At 45.9% G+C, this 16561-nt stretch overlaps 1 protein-coding gene across 1 annotated transcript in view; it reads left to right on the forward strand.

The window, feature by feature from the left end:
- CENPI (centromere protein I) overlaps positions 1–16561 on the forward strand; it is a 1093019-nt gene that overhangs the window by 658544 nt on the left and 417914 nt on the right. The window contains exon 15 of the mRNA XM_069613020.1: positions 12058–12152. Coding sequence (XP_069469121.1) covers positions 12058–12152 — 95 coding nt within the window. The remainder of the gene's footprint in view (positions 1–12057; positions 12153–16561) is intronic.

The following is a 16561-nucleotide window of genomic DNA, read 5'->3' on the forward strand; positions in this document are numbered from 1 at the left end:
CTCTTCTCCCACTGTAAGTTCTGAAATAATGGACACAGTAGACCTAGAAAAATTCAAAATCAATGTATCTTTTCTATATGACAGCATAACTATAAAACAACAAAAAAAAACACCCAACATAACACAAAGCATCACGTATACTTATACACTGAAATCACATCTCAATAACAATACATCTCGAGAATAAAAGGACTTCTCAAAGCTGCATTGGGAACATGGCCACTTTTGGTAATGGAAAGCAAAATTACATTTTCCTGGTCTACCTCAACAAGCCACCGGACATGGAGCATGCTTTCCTGTTAAAGAAATGAAACTCAAGGGTTTGCAAGCTGAACCTTTGAACAGTATGACTATGTCTGTAGTTTCTCTACAGGATACAGGATTCAGGCCTTGCATTACAAACAAACGGTACGCATTTACAACTTAAATCTGTCTGTGAGTTTGGACTTAAAGGATAGTTCCGGGACTTTTTTTTTATTGTCCCTACGGTTCGGCCATGTGTTTTTAAGCATAAATCGGTAGATCGTAGAAAACTTTCCTATGGGCCTTACCCGACTTTTCGTCCATTAACGCACTTGAAATCAGCCGCCATTTTCTGATAATCCTATCATTTCCCCCCATCGCCCTGGCTCACCTGCTTTTGCGGCACTAAATCAAATCCCCCGCCCCTGAAACAGACTTTATCAAAACATTCATATTCCCCGCCTCTATCCGTGACGTCACTGCGCTGCGTAGGCAAACGCGCCCAGGCGTCTTCTACGCGACTAAACACAGAACCCGGAAACCAACACAGATCAGCTCACAACACAGCGCGCCACAATTGGGAATATGAAACTGTACTTTTAAATCAAACCGCAAGATTTTAAATTTGGTAAAATACATGTATTTGACATCAAATGTTTAGAGAATATTCAGCGATTTGCATTTTTATTTGCTCACGTTCCAAAAAGTTCGTTTTGAGGCACGCGATGTTCCTTTGCTGTACACAGGGTCTTAGATCATCTCACAATACAGCGCCACAATTCGGAATATGAAACTGGTTTAAAAGCAAACGGCAAGATTGTCCATTTGGCAAAGTACATTTATTGGACATCAAATGTTTAGAGAATATTCTGCGATTTGCATTTTTCTTTGCTCTCGATCCAAAATAGTTTGTCTTGAGGCAAGCAATGTTCGTGTGCAGTACACAGGGTGTTGGTTTACGATAAAATAAGCTCTTTGGTCGCACTGATAATCGCATGGCTGTTCCAACAACGAGGCACTAGGCCACCACAACGGGCTGTATGTTGCATCTAGCCGTTAGTACCGCGTAAGGGCATACTTGTACTTGGCGATCGTCCCATAAAATGGTCAGGGTGCTAACGTTGTTCACGCGGAGAAGCAAATGGCGGTTAAAAAAGCCATCCGCCGGTGTCTGGTACTCGTGACACATACAATAATGAAGGATGTACCTGTTTTAAAAACATAAAAAATGAAATTAGTCTCACCATCAGATCTTTATTAAAATTATTCATTTTATATATTAGGTCGGGAAATTATTTCATAGCTAGGACAGTGCAACTGGGTATTATACGTCAAGGGGGGGCTGTAGGATACTGAGACAGTCCCCCGGTGCAGGGGTTGACAGGGAGGCAGTGCAGGTGGAGAGTGGAAGGGCCCAGGACCGAGGTCGCAGACAGTGGACCAGTTGTAGCAGGGGAGAGGGAGAGAGAAAGCAGAAGCAAAGAGGAAGGTATTGAGGTGCTTCCGTAAAAGGAGATGGTTCTCCTCAAGATAGTGCGCGGTACAAAACAATATGCCACATAGAACGAACAAGTACAACTTAACCCGTCTTTAAAGCTACTGTATAGTAATTAAATTGCGGTATAAACTCATCTAAAGAGTTACTTACATTATATTTGCATTTTCCATTGTGTCTGTGCGTAGGGCAGCCCCGAAATACCACTCCTTCTATGCCGACGTTATTTCTTCTAATGAACGAACATTAAATGGCTTTCGTTTCTGAAATTATATTCATTATCGTTTACGTTATTGCACCACACCCCCAAAAAGAAGTCTTTCGGGATGGTCCCGGCCTGTCAAGGTCAAATAACAATAGAACCTTATACTGAGTCGTGGGCACCCGAGCAAAAAATCAAAGCAGCTGACCTTCACTTTGAACGAGCACACATTCCTAGTTAGCTACATTCAGTGTAAGGCCATCTCACAGGACTTGAAATTTACACTCCATCTTTGCATTTTGTGTGCGTGTATTTGCAGCCCCAGAGAACCATAAATACGGAGACATTCTATATATTTTGAAAAATGATTTATATTACTGTTTGGTTTAATTCAATGTGCAAATGAACAAGGTTGGAGAGACACATTGCATGTACACTGAGCAATCACTTTTATTTACACAATACATAGCTACACATATTCAATGGGCCTGCGACATGAGGAGACTCGAGAGCAAAGTCACAGGTGACACCCGAGTGGTTCACACTTCTGCACGGTGAAGGGAGGGGCAACGGTGGAGAGACACATTGCATGTACACTGAGCAATCACTTTTATTTACACATTACATAGATACACATATTCAATGGGCCTGCAACATGAGGAGACTCGAGAGAACAGACAATCAAATTACAATCATTTAAACCGCGATGTGTATTTCTCAATGAGCTCTGCTTTAGGTGGACATGGAACAGAGGCAATGTTGGGTGGCAATGCAGTTGTCCCCTGCATAGGTTCGTTCACAACTCCATGTATGTGCCTATCTAGGACATCAACAATAAGTCTCTCAATAAAGTCATATTGCATATCCTCAAACACTGGTTTGATAACCCATTGTTTACTTCTTTTTGTGAAGGCCTTATTGTAGCGAAGCGTCCCTAAAGTTCCGGTCGTCCTACTTTGTTGACGGCCAACATTATGGTTATGTGCCAAGACCGCTAGAAGAGTCCGATTTATCATGCCCTCCATGCCAAAATGCAATCGTTTTGGCCTGTACTTTAGGCACATATTGTGGAACACCTCCAAATCTCCTGTGTGGCAGAATTCCGTGAGTCCCCTCAAATCTCTTGTTATAGTTTTATCAAATACAATCTTTTCAATGGCTTTGTGAGTGGGTGATGAAGGAATCAACCACTTCTTCTTCCGTGCCTCCTCTGTGGACAAATGGCCATGTTCACAATTGTGGAAATGTTGGTTTGTGGTCCAGCGGTGAACGTTGCTACAGTGTAACATTACTGACCGCCATTTTTCCAGTAGAATTTCCAACGACCCTCCACATGTTTTTGAGCTCCACCAAAGATGGTTGCTGATTGACTTGGACCACTGTGAAATACCTTGCATATCTTTTTTTTTACCTGCAGCCGACATTTTTTTGATAGTTTTTGCAAGATGCCAAACGTCAAATTGGTGATTTATATTTTTGTACTCTTCTCTCATTGTCTTGGCAATTGAAACGTGTCTGTCCGTGGCTATCAGGTCGATCACCATTCCCCGCGATTGTAGTTCTTGCAATGATGCTACAAAGCCAACTTTCTCCATGGCCACTGAGGATGTGCTTTGTGACACCTGCACGACCACCGAACTCACAATTTTCTTACTTTCCATGTCCTGAAAGTGGTAGGTGCAGTACTTGGCTGAAAATCCTGGGCTGTCGCACTGTCCATCACCGGCTAGCCTGAACCGTTTGCCCGCGAATGTACTATCAATAGACATTTTTTCCATTCTCCAAGCTTCGCTAATGGCTGGAAATAGATAATCGGTTTGGTATTTGTAGAACTGAGTTTTCGCAATGAAATGGATTCCCACAAACTGAAAGAAAGACTCTAACTTTTTAAAACTTGAACCACTAAAAAGTGCAGCCGCTGCACAAAGTAGATTGCCTGCTGGCAGTTGCCCCAGCATGGGTTGTGCAGACCATGAGAAAGGATGATATTTTGTACAGGTGGCATGTATTTTAAGGTTAGTGCCTCGAATTGCACGAGTCACATTAATCAATGGCTCCCCACATACTTCCCCACCAACCGAATGCCCACATTTCATCCGAATAATAATATCAATCAAACAACTATCGAATACAATGAATTTGGCCTCTTTCCTTATACTGTCACTCTGCATCCCAGCTGGTTCGGCCTGTAACGTTGAGGACATGTCACTCACATGAAAGGTAGAATCTCTGATATCGTCTTCCGCTATGTTCAGTGATATTGATGGTGTTTCATTGTCGTCCACTTCATTCTCTTCCATTGCAACATCTGTTCCTTCTCCGGCGATGGGTGAATAAAACAATTTCTTCAACTTTCTCGCGGTCTTAGTTTTTGCGGATGTGGATTCTGTGAATTGATCTCCGACTGCATCCGAACTACCAGGAGGACATTCACTATCAATGGCTGGAGGTGGTATAGCTCCGTTGTCAATCACTTCATATTCTTCCCATTGGCACGATGCATCTCCAGTCTCAAGTCCCTGCCAAAAGGTTTGACAAGCAAAATCTCTCGTTCGCTTCACTGTCTGTGTAGATCTAGTTCGTACACCCACTCGCAACTAGAGGACAGATTGGAAAAGGGATGTTCAGTTTAAACACAACTTACAGTATTGAACTATTAACAGTGAAAAACAACATAATATAGTGACCAGGACACTAACCTTCTTTTGCTTTCTTTTCTTTGAAACTTTCTTGCCTCGAACTTCAACATCGGGACGCTGTTGCTCCGACTCGTGTGTGCATGTCTCCACTTCCTCTTGCGCTGCAACAACTATATTTTCATGATAAGCACATCCATCACGCACTGACGCTCCATCGACTCCCTGAAACATAGAACTTTCATTAGTATGTATAATAATATTGAAAACAAAAAATGTACTTGGGGACCAATACCCACGTACATCTCAATAGCAAAACACGAATGAACACTTTGTGTAGAACATTCAAACGACAATTATTCACGCATTGTTGATCTAGTTAGATGGAACTGTCAAGATCCATACCTCGGGCTCCTCATAGACTTCCATTGATGATATTATTGAAGATGATGCTTCAGTAACTCCCTGAAACACAGTAATTGCATTAGTATGGTTTTCTATTTTGTTAAAAAGAACATACACTTTGTGCAGGCGTCAACGGCTCATCTAAATAGACCTGCACAAATGATCAGTTGTCTAAAATAAATAATGGATATCTAAATATGATTCGATTTGCTCGATCGTTGGAAGTGTCACCACCCAGATATCTGCATCAACTACTAGGGGTGATGTTCTTGTAGAAGAAGCTCCGTCATCTCCCTGAAACATAGTACTTGCGTTAATAAAGAAGGAAGTATAGCGGATATAATCACGTCATATGATTTCGCTTGATCGAACTGTCAGTATCCATACCTCGAAATGCATAAGAACATCAAGGGACGATGTAACTGTGGTGCACACTTCTGCAAGCTGTTGCGCCGACCCGTAACTGCATGCTCCCCCTTCTTCTTGGACTAATGCTCCATCGACTCCCTGAAACATAGGACTTTCATTAGTAATGAACACAATATTAAAAAAAGAAGACACATAGGAGGGCGACGACAGAAGGACATATCAATGGCTAAAAACGAAAGAAACATTGTGTGTAACAATCACGCTACAAGAATGCAAGATCTGATGATCTCCATCGATGGAACTGTCCGGAAACGTACCTCGAGCATCTGAGTGACATCAACGGTTGTCGTCAATACTTTGGACTCCTCAGCATCTCCCTGAAAGACAGTACTTGCATTATTTTGGATAACAATAATTATAACTGAAAACAAAGACTAGAGGACGAGTACAAGGGTGTACCATTAGGTAAAATAATCACACGATAAATTAAAACTATTGATTTACATGCCTAAAACAAGTCAGTGGCAGAATAGCTAAGTAAGATTACCCGATATGCGCTTGAAGTGGCTGATGACTGCAATAACGACACGGATGGAGAATCTTCCGCCTTCATATTTAGCGGATACATAAATGGGGAAATTATTGTTAGCTAATGCTACACACTACCGCAAGGCCGAGAGATAAATACGTAAACTTGACTCACCAGTGGAGGGATGTGGACGAATAGAGTGGGAATAGCGGTTGAGAGCAATTTTCGCCTCGCTCGCGATGTGTTCTTCTTTATTAGCAATGATGTGGTGTACATGTCTGAGCTAAAGTGCCTGCTGCAGATGCGGTATCAATCACCCCTCTTGTCCGCAAAGACTTCTAGGACTCTACTTTCAAGCTCAGACGGTGGATATCCGCAATATCAGACCCATTCTCTTATCTGATCTATTGTCTTAGGGAAAACATGCATTATAGTACCTTCAGATTTATTATGGGTCTTCGAAGGGCAACCGCCAATGGAACAGGCAGACATTGTGGAAAGTTCTGAAAAGTAAAGATCAACAATTCTCTATGAATACCAATGTGTTAAAAAATTAAATGACACATAAAAGGTTCAATGCAAGGTTCGTTTTGGTTTTTGGAACTATACACGTTATTCACATGCGGATAAGTATTTGAATAACTTTAAGAAAATAGAAAGATAATTTGACTAAACTCAGAACATGTGACTAGTTCCTTGCATGTACTGTCTTGAACGAAAAGAAATTGGACGCAAAATGATTATGGTACATGGCCTTACCTTGACGAACAAACAGTTAGATGCAGGGATCAGAGTAGTTTCTTGTCGTAGAACAGGGAGCAGTTCACAGGTTGCAAACTGACGAGTTTCCTCGAAGTGGTCACGGAAGTTCACAGAGACGAAGAGCAGATAACCAGCACCTTCGCGGGTTGACTAGCAAAGCGCAAAGAAGTTCTTATTAGAATATGAAGTGGGTTATAAAGAATGCGAAACACGGGTGTGTTTGTGAATGAATGACGTGTATATGTCGTGGCATTATGCGGTTTGCAGGGGGCCGTCCAGCGTGAGGGGGGATGCTTGGCAGGAGACACGGGGTCTGGAGGTAGACATGGGAACAACAACCCATGCTCTATAGACCACTTTGAAGTGTACATGGTCTTTGGCACCTCTTGGCCTTTATCGCTCCCTGACAGCTCCACTTGCCAGCACAAGTACCCCGGTGCGAACTGCCTTTGATAGGGCAGGGGGGGGGTGGATTGGGGCGGTGGTCGTGCAGACAAGACACAGGAAGACTCGTGAATGGAGACACACTTATGTGGATTGCAGGGGGCCATCCAGCGTGAGGGGGGATGCTTGGCAGGAGACACGGGGTCTGGAGGTAGACATGGGAACAACAACCCATGCTCTATAGACCACTTTGAAGTGTACATGGTCTTTGGCACCTCTTGGCCTTTATCGCTCCCTGACAGCTCCACTTGCCAGCACAAGTACCCCGGTGCGAACTGCCTTTGATAGGGAGGGGGGGGGGGGGTGGATTGGGGCGGTGGTCGTGCAGACAAGACACAGGAAGACTTGTGAATGGAGACACACTTATGTGGATTGCAGGGGGCCATCCAGCGTGAGGGGGGATGCTTGGCAGGAGACACGGGGTCTGGAGGTAGACATGGGAACAACAACCCATGCTCTATAGACCACTTTGAAGTGTACATGGTCTTTGGCACCTCTTGGCCTTTATCGCTCCCTGACAGCTCCACTTGCCTGCACAAGTACCCTGGTGCGAACTGCCTTTGATAGGACGGGGGGGGGGGGATGTGGATTGGGGCGGTGGTCGTGCAGACAAGACTCGTTTGCCGCAGGGCCTCAACAACGAGAGGCCATCTAACTGCATGTAAGAGGCAGGCTGCAGGATCTAGTAAATGGAAGGCAGGGGTGTGAGTTTATAAATACCTCACCCCCCCAGGAGAATATATGGGTGCAGTTCACCCTGGAGACCCTGGATGCCTAGGCAGTTAGTCAGCAGCAGGCTGGCCTGTGGTGGCAAGGCGGCACGGGCCAGATGGGGTCATCTCTGTACCTGGTGCCCAAAAGGATGATTTATTATGATCAACCATATGGATTATTTACCTATAACCATGTTTTGTATCAATAAAATCCAACGGCCTTCCATTTATTGCCAACGCTTGAACAAAGTGGTGTGGTAAGTATTTTTGGGGGAGGAGGCAAGGCCGGGAGGCTTGATGCCAACCCGCAAAATAACATATGTATGTCTGCTGCATATGGGTTCAACGGTTATGCGGATTGAAGGTGGGCGGCCAGCATGAGGGAGGATGCTGGCCGGAGACATGTGGTGTGACAAGACAAGGCACAGGAAGACTATTCAATGGAGACACACTAGATTCATTTAAAAAATCAAAACGACCATTGTTAAAATATATGTTGGGTTTTATTTTAGATCTTAATTTCAATTGAACATAAATAATAAACATTACACATTGTAAAGTTCCGGTTGCAGCACATCCAGGGAAAATCTGCGGTATTGTCCACTGTCGCTGGGGAAATGTTGTCTAATGGCAAGTACCGCACAGGCAGGTATTACTCTCCGAACGCGGTGTCCGAGCCTCCCGTGAAGCCACCAAGTGAAGCAACGATAGGCCACCAGCCTGTACCACCTGTGAAAATGAAAGATGCAAACTGTATTAAAATGACAAAACTTTCTTATCACTGTCGATTCAGGTAAAAAATGTCATTCTGCTTTGAAAAAAATTCTATCTAGAAAATGCACAATATGGAACCAATTTACATGCATTCGAATGATATGTAGATGTAATTTTATATGTGGGAGACGACCATGACATAGTAGTGGCATCACTGACATCACAACCAGAGTATACTTACTCGTTACTCGGATTACGCGGACGAACAGTGCCGCGAAGTTCGTGCATAAGCACCATCATCATCCTCAACACGGTCCGTGAGAGGCAGGCTTCCCTGAACTCTGGCAGCTCGGTGATGCATTGCGGACTTGGCTCGCCTTCCGAAATGTAGGCCAAGCACCCGGAATTTTCACGGCAGCAGCAGTTCTCCTCCTCAGTTGGCATTAGCTCGCACCGATTGCACGTGCACCAGGTGGAGACGCCGTCCATGCGACATGGTCCAGGCTCTTCATCCGTTGACTGGTCCTCCCAACTGCCGTCCGAATCCCCATCGTTTTCGCGTGCTTGCCTTTCCAGTAGTTCTTCCTCGGTGTACTCGGGCTCGTACATATACGGCATTATTGTAGCCATTGTGTGGTAAAGAAAGTAAAATAATTTACAGAGATGGTACAGGTGTTCACAAGGCCTAGAAGTGGCGAAGGTAGCTGACCAGAGCACAGAAACGAGTCACAGAATACTCAAAGTAACACAGAGAGAGTAATGGAATCGAAAATCTGCTGCTGTGTGTTGTGAAACGGTGTGTTTATACTTATAGAGGAAAGAGGCGTCCTGCCATTTCCATGGCGACACTTCATTGGCTGAGGCGCAGCGATTGTTGACACTAAACGTGCTTTGGCGTTGGGAAATGGGCGGTACGCGTCTGCTGATGTCAGGCTCAGGGGCGGGGGATTTGATTTAGTGCTGCAAAAGCAGGTGAGCCAGGGCGATGGGGGGAAATGATAGGATTATCAGAAAATGGCGGCTGATTTCGAGTGCGTTAATGGACGAAAAGTCGGGTAAGGTCCATAGGAAAGTTTTCTACGATCTACCGATTTATGCTTAAAAACACATGGCCGAACCGTAGGGACAATAAAAAAAAAAAGTCCCGGAACTATCCTTTAAATATATATTGAATTTATTCTGAGCAGCTGTCAGTAGTGGCCCCCTCTCATATAATCTGATATTTCAATCGCCCGGGCCTCTCCTAAAGGAAAGTCTCCACACCTGGGAAAACTGCATGTCTCCTCCAAGTGGCTGCGAGATCCTGGATACATTCAAAGCTGGGGGAAACTAAAGTAACATGGCCCTGCCACCTTAACTGCAAAGAACATTTGCCATGGCAAGCGCATTCATAGGAGTCCTAAATCCCCTGACTCTGAGCTGGAACAACTAACACTATATGATCTGCATCTGGGCATAGACATTGCAGATGCCATGTAATATTTTGTAAATAAGAGAAAATATGCACCATTGAAATTCCATTGGGATTCACTTTTTTGCTTGTAAATTCTGAACGGAAGGTCCTAGAGACTTAAAATTCCAATGGGTGCGGGACAGAAGTCCTAAGAGCCCTGCCAGCTTAATTACAAAGCATTTGCCATTTCAACAGCATTCACAGGAGGCTTAAATCGCCCCTCTCTCTGTGCACCCCTCTCTCTCTGTGCGCCCCCCTGCACCCTCAGCCCCTCCCCTTGGCAGAAATAGAAGGGATTAATGAGTAAGGACACATCTGGAAATCGGGAAATAAATGAATGAGGGACTGAATAAAAGGAATTGTCACAGGAAACAAAGGGAAATAAAGAGCGAGACTGAAAATAGAAGGAAAGGTGAGGTAGAAGGAAAGACAAGAGAATTAGTTTGAACTCGAGAGAAAGACTGATACAATGGGGTGTGGGGAGAATGTGAGATGAAAGTCTAGAGCCGCATAGACTAAGAACAAATGGTAGAATGTGATCTCGAAGAAGAGATGGAAAATGATAGAAAACTAATTTGACTGCAAATAATGCAACAAGGGAGTATTTGGGATTTGTATGATTGGATCGGAGCAATAGCCAAGTGTTGAGAGCATGAAGTGTACAATGACAGTCATCACTGCAGTCTGTTTTGGATACGTAAACAAAGCCACGTGCATTGGACAAAGTGGGTTTCTGCTTCAAATAATGTGCTGCCCTTTTTTGGGAATCACCCCACTTTTTTAGTTTTGGCTATGGAATGGCGCTCCAACCATTTTCAAGGTACGTGAAGCTGGGAGAGCGGACATGTGATGAGGGGCACACAGCCTGTATAATTGTTTGTTTATATACCCACCCATTGACCACCCCTTGCCATTCCTTCAAACCACCTTCCTCTTCCGAAAAAATAAATAAAATAAACCTGGCATCTGGGCTATCTCTATCAAGCAATAACACCAACAAATTGTTTTCTGTGAAGGGCGGCCTGCCAGTGTTATTTTAAAGATATCCTCGTAGTTAATGGCAGAATTGCAGCTGTAAATGTGTTAGTGGTGTAATAAAAAGGTCTTAAGCAAATATGACTTCAGTACCTTGTTTAATAATCCGTATGTTTGTCCTCTCATCTGAAGTTCTATTAATAACAATCATTGGTGAAGCCAACAGCTTTGCCTTGTGTTTGTGCGTTTGCCAAGAATTGCAAGCACAAACAGGTACTCGCACCATTTTCCAGCTGTTGCGATTGTGCATTTGCCAAGCATTGCTAGCCCAAACCCAGGTGCACCATTTTCCAGCTGTTGCCTTATGGCTGCATAGTACCGTTATAGCACTGCCTGGCAAATGCTTTTCACATGTCTGCACAAAAGCCAGAACTGATGGCTTTGCAAAGACGTGTTCCAAAATGTATTGTCTCGGGTGGTTACTTTGTGTAGGAAGAACATGATGCTTTGAGTGCCTCTTTAAAAAAAAGTGAAGCCTTGTAATCTGTTGGGCATTTCCCAAGCATATTCATGGGGCCCTCTGTCAAATCTAGAATCTGGTGGCTCAAATCAGGCTTGCAATACATTGCTGCTCGTTTGCTTGCTGCCCTCTTGGACGTATGCATCACCCTTTCTTACATCCGAAATATAATTCTATACTCCTAACTACCTTGTCCCAAGGATAATTTGAAAAAGGCATCCTGATTTAGCCTTTAGTTCTGCAAGTATTTCTGGGTGCTAACGTTACTCCAAGGAGATATCTTAATGGGAAAACCTACAGCAATCATGTCTGATCTCCGGTACGCTCTTAAGCTGTTTAAATGTGTGTGGCAAAAGTTGCATTTATAAGATGCAACCTGGATACACTGCCATCAAGACCTCCTTAACTCTGGTCTGCTTCATGTAGGGTGGATTTTATGTACAACATTTTAAGCTTTCTCGATCCAAATAAACTTTCTGTTGCAAGTATTCTGTTGGCTTTCGTCCCTGTGGTTGCGAGCTGTAATGCTGTGCTTGATTTCGGTTGCTTTTTTATTCCACTGAAGGCTCCTAATTGTTGCTTATTTCTGATGCACAGTGCAGCATAATTGAGACCTTGAAGGAGATGCTCCAAAATTGGCTTACGTGGCATGCAGTTTATGCTGCAAAGACGAGCACGTCGGATAGTCCTGTGTAAGTACATTTTCTATTGTTCTACACAGTACTTCTAAATATGTATTTATTAATGTTCAGTTTACTGTTAGTACTTTACATTAGGCTTAGGGTGCATATGTGATTGCCTAGCGGATTCATAACTCCTCGAGTATGAGAGTATGAGGGTTAGTCCCCATGTCATTGCCTGTAGGCGGGAGCCTTTTACTACCCTAGCGATTAATGTTGTGCAAGCCAACCTATATTAATTGTTTGTAAAGTGTGAAGCTAATTGAAAGTGTGCGAGTGCATGTGTGTGAAAGATTACCCGTGGCTAGATTATGTAACTTGTGCACCAGTGCTTCTAATTGAGCAAATGGACCTAGCACTAGTTGTGCTGGTTGTGCAATACTAAATGGAGCGAATGCAAATGATTGCCCCAATCCAGAACATTAATGTTTTTAAAATCGTGAAAAATAGTTTTGCCCGTTTTTCCTGCAAGCCTGATGGGAAATAGAGCAAGTCCTTCTTGTTGGCACTGAAATTGCATAAAATGTTGAACCAAAAGAAGAAAACCAAGCACACAGATTCTTTTTTTTATTTGTGTTGATGTAATAAGGAACAAAAAAGCGGTTTCTATTCCAGTGTGAAAGATGGGACAACAAACATATGCCAGTGCACAAATCCTTGTGCAATATGGTTTGAGCAAAACCGTTTTGCTCCGTTCTCTTACACAAGTAGCAAAATTGGTGGTGTGTGTATTTTCTAAATTTTTAGCACTGGAGTGTGATTGCTGAAAAGAATCTGCCCATGCAGAAAATAAGGGATGGGTTCACCTTTAAGTTTGAGAATTGGAAGGAGGCAGCACTTACTTTCGTCTTGCTTGAACACAGACTTTTGCACATTCTATGGGCACTAGGACTGCACTTTGCAGGCACTCCTGTATGAGGACATCTGTGTTCACACCGGATGTTCAATCCAATCACCTCGACATGCCCTTTGATGATGAACTAAACTGCTTGGGGCTAAAACTTGCGAGTACCTGGAGAAATTCAAAGCTGCAAGGCCACGGCAAAGACTTGCGTCTACAGGCTGTTGCTGTCACTCTGAATAGCCACTCCTTTGGGGTCCTACAATGCCTTTGCTCACTGTTGTGGACGGCATCAGATCCCTCCAGAAAACAGGTCAAGCATAGTTTCCCCTTTGTGATGAATCAAGGGAATTTGTCCCTTCTTCCCAAGGGGGAGCCCCCACCCCACCCTGTGAGGCTAGGAAGGGGAGCCTGCTACGTAATACTCCCAACCCCCCAAGGCGTAGAGGCAAGTGGGACCTCACCGGGACTCCTGTTCTGTGAAGAACGCCCTAAACCATTTGACATGTTGGCCTCCGTGAGTGTGTTTTGTTTTTAAAAAAAAAAAAAGTTGAATTGTACCTCGCGCTCCTAGCGCGGTGTTTGTGCCTGCTCCTGCTCCCCCCTCCCACTTCCTGGTCTTCCTCTCCCTCCTCGCCCAACCCCCCCCTCCTCTCCCTCTGCCTATAACCTCCCCCCTCCTGGGCAGCCCTCTGCCCGGCAAAGGGCCCCAGGCCAAGGGCGACTCCTACAGTGCGGCTCCCTGTGTGTCTGCAGGTGTCCGCAGGGGACGCCAGGCGCCAGTTCCACCTGTTCTCCGTTCCCCAGCCCACCCCTCCTACTCCTGCTACATCCGCATGGGGCCTTGCCTCACTGTATTCACAGTTGTGGTATACTAGGGTGCTTTTTCTCCCCTCGCAGGATTCTCAATCTTAGGTGGCCCGGTACCTAATACGCATTACTGTTTTTGCTCTGATTTGTGGTATACTAGGGTGCTTTTTCTCCCCTCGCAGGATTCTCAATCTTAGGTGGCCCGGTACCTAATACGCATTACTGTTTTGCTTGCTCTAATTGTGGTAACTTGTGCTTGCCGCTCACTTCCTGTCTGCGTGCTCTAGTTTCGTCTGTCTCCCCCCCCCCCCCCCCTCCCTCCTACTCCATGGTGCTCTCCGTCTCGCCTATCTTCTCTAACTGCTTCTCCATTGACTATCCTGCTCTCCTCACTAAATCTGGTAGGAAAAAGTTTAAAAAGGACATCCTGGTCTCCAACCCAGGCCTCCCTATCGCTGACACCTACACTAATGCCTGCTCTAAGGAAACTCTGACTGACATCCTCTTTTTCGTGCCTTCGCCTGACCTATGGACCCTTCATATGGTCTCTGTGCTCTCTCCTTTCTCCTCCTGTCCCATTAATGGTGGCACCCGTTGGGATGTCCTCTTGGCCCCCTTCCGCTCCTCCAAGGCCATCCTTAATGTCTACGCTAATGGGACCGTCTTGGTCCAAGGCCCTCAGGTCAACCTTCACCTCTTCGATAGACGCTTCCCACACCTCATCAACTTCCTCTCCTCTCCTGCTGTCCCCCCTTCTCTATCCTTAGCTACCTTGCCTCTACCCTCCCTCCCTGCCCCCTCTCGTGCTCCTTCACCTCCTTCTTCAATACCTCCACAGGGCGTACCTCTGATCTGTACCCCTCCCCGGAAGTTCTTCAAGGATGGCAGCCTTCTCCACATTGCCACACTAAACACTCGCTCTGCCATCAAGCACTCCTCCAATATCTGTCACCTTCTTGAGGAACTGGACCTCGACGTCCTTTGTCTCACTGAGACATGGTTCACAGCCAGCTCTGCCACCAGCTTTGACACACTCCTACCTGATGGTTACAAGATCCTCTCCGTGCCCAGGCCCAACCGTGCAGGGGGTGGTGTTGCCCTTATCTTCCCTGAGTGGATTCCTGCCACTGTCACTCCTACGCAGACCTACTCCTCTTTTGAATGCCTTGTCTGCCGACTCTCTCTCTCTCTTCTAGCCATTCCCTTACCGTGGCTACTATCTATCGGCCACCTGGTCAAATTTCCTCCTTCCTCTCTGAGTGGGCTGACCTCTCCTCCGCACTCCTGTCCTCAACCACTCAACTCCTCTTTCTTGGCGACTTTAACATCCACCTTGATGCCTCCAGTCCCCCCACTGGTCTCTTTCGTGACCTCTGCGACTCTCTCTCACTCTCTATTCTCCCATCTGGGCCTACTCACTCTGCTGGGCACACTCTTGATGCTCTGATCTCTTCTGATCTTCCCCTCTCCGTCCCTCTCTCCACTCCTCTCTCCTGGAGTGATCACTTTCTCCTATCCTCCCACCTCACCCTGCCTACCCCACAGGCAAAGCCACCCTCTTCACTGCCACCCACCTTCTCGGTCATCCGACCCATGAAGCGTGTGTCAGTTGAGGCTTTTGCTGCTACCTTCTCGCCCCCCCTGCCCCTTCGGCTGACTCCCACCCTGACACAGCCCTCTCCATGCTCCACTCTGCTATATCTGTTACTCTTGATATCCTTGCCCCCGTCATGAGAATCCGCCTGAAGCCCAAAGCCAAATGTAACTCCTGGTATGACTTGGATCTCGCCACCCTAAAACGCAAGTGCAGGATTGCAGAGAGGAAATGGCGTGCTTCATGTTCATCCTCTGACAAACTGGCCTGCCGCCTGCTCCAAAGGCAGTACCGGCTCTCCGTTCTCACCAAGAAGAGAGCCCTTATCCAAGCCCGCATCTCTGCGGCATCAAACAACTCCGCCGAACTCTTTAAAATCTGCAAGGAGCTGGCCAACCCTGTTACAGTCTCTACCTCTCCTGTCCCCTCCCAGGCCCTCTGCACTGCACTGGCCTCTCACTTCATCTCTAAAACTCAGGACATCCTGTCCTCGCTCTCCTCCTTTCACCTCCCTCCCTCCCTACCCGACCCTTCCTCTGGCCCTTCTGCGGTCACCCCTCCTCCCTCTTTCTCTGCCTTTCCACCTTTCTCTGCTGACAAGGTTTCCAGACAAGTCCGATCTATGAAAGTCTCGTCTAAACAGGTTCACCCCTGTTCCTCCAAAACTATCAAGGACCACATCGACGCCCTGGCTCCTGCCCTGGCTGACTTTTGCAACCACTCCTTCGCCTCTGGAGTCTTCCCTTCCCCCCTCAAGCACTCCCTTGTGCACCCTCTTCTCAAGAAACCCTCTTCCGACCCCTCCTGCCCGGCTAACTATCGCCCTATCTCCATCACTCCCTTCCTGGGCAAGCTCCTGGAGAAACTGGCCATCTCCCAGCTTAACCTCCATGCTGAATCTGTTGGTAGTCTTCATGACCATCAATCTGGCTTCAGAGCTGCCAGAAGCACGGAAACTGCTCTCAACATCCGTGAAGACCTGCTCTTGAACCTCGATTCCAACACTCCGTGTGCTCTCATTCTGCTCGATCTCTCCTCTGCCTTTGACACTGTCAACCATGCCATTCTGCTCAACCGTCTCTGGGAAAACCTGGGTATCACTGGTCAGGCTCTGGCGTGGTTGACCTCTTTCCTTTCAAATCGACCCTCCCAGGTCCAACTGGGGCCCTTCCTCTC

This window comes from Ambystoma mexicanum, chromosome 5p (genome assembly GCF_040938575.1).
Source record: "Ambystoma mexicanum isolate Mex_15411 chromosome 5p, UKY_AmexF1_1, whole genome shotgun sequence".
Lineage (NCBI taxonomy): Eukaryota > Metazoa > Chordata > Amphibia > Caudata > Ambystomatidae > Ambystoma > Ambystoma mexicanum.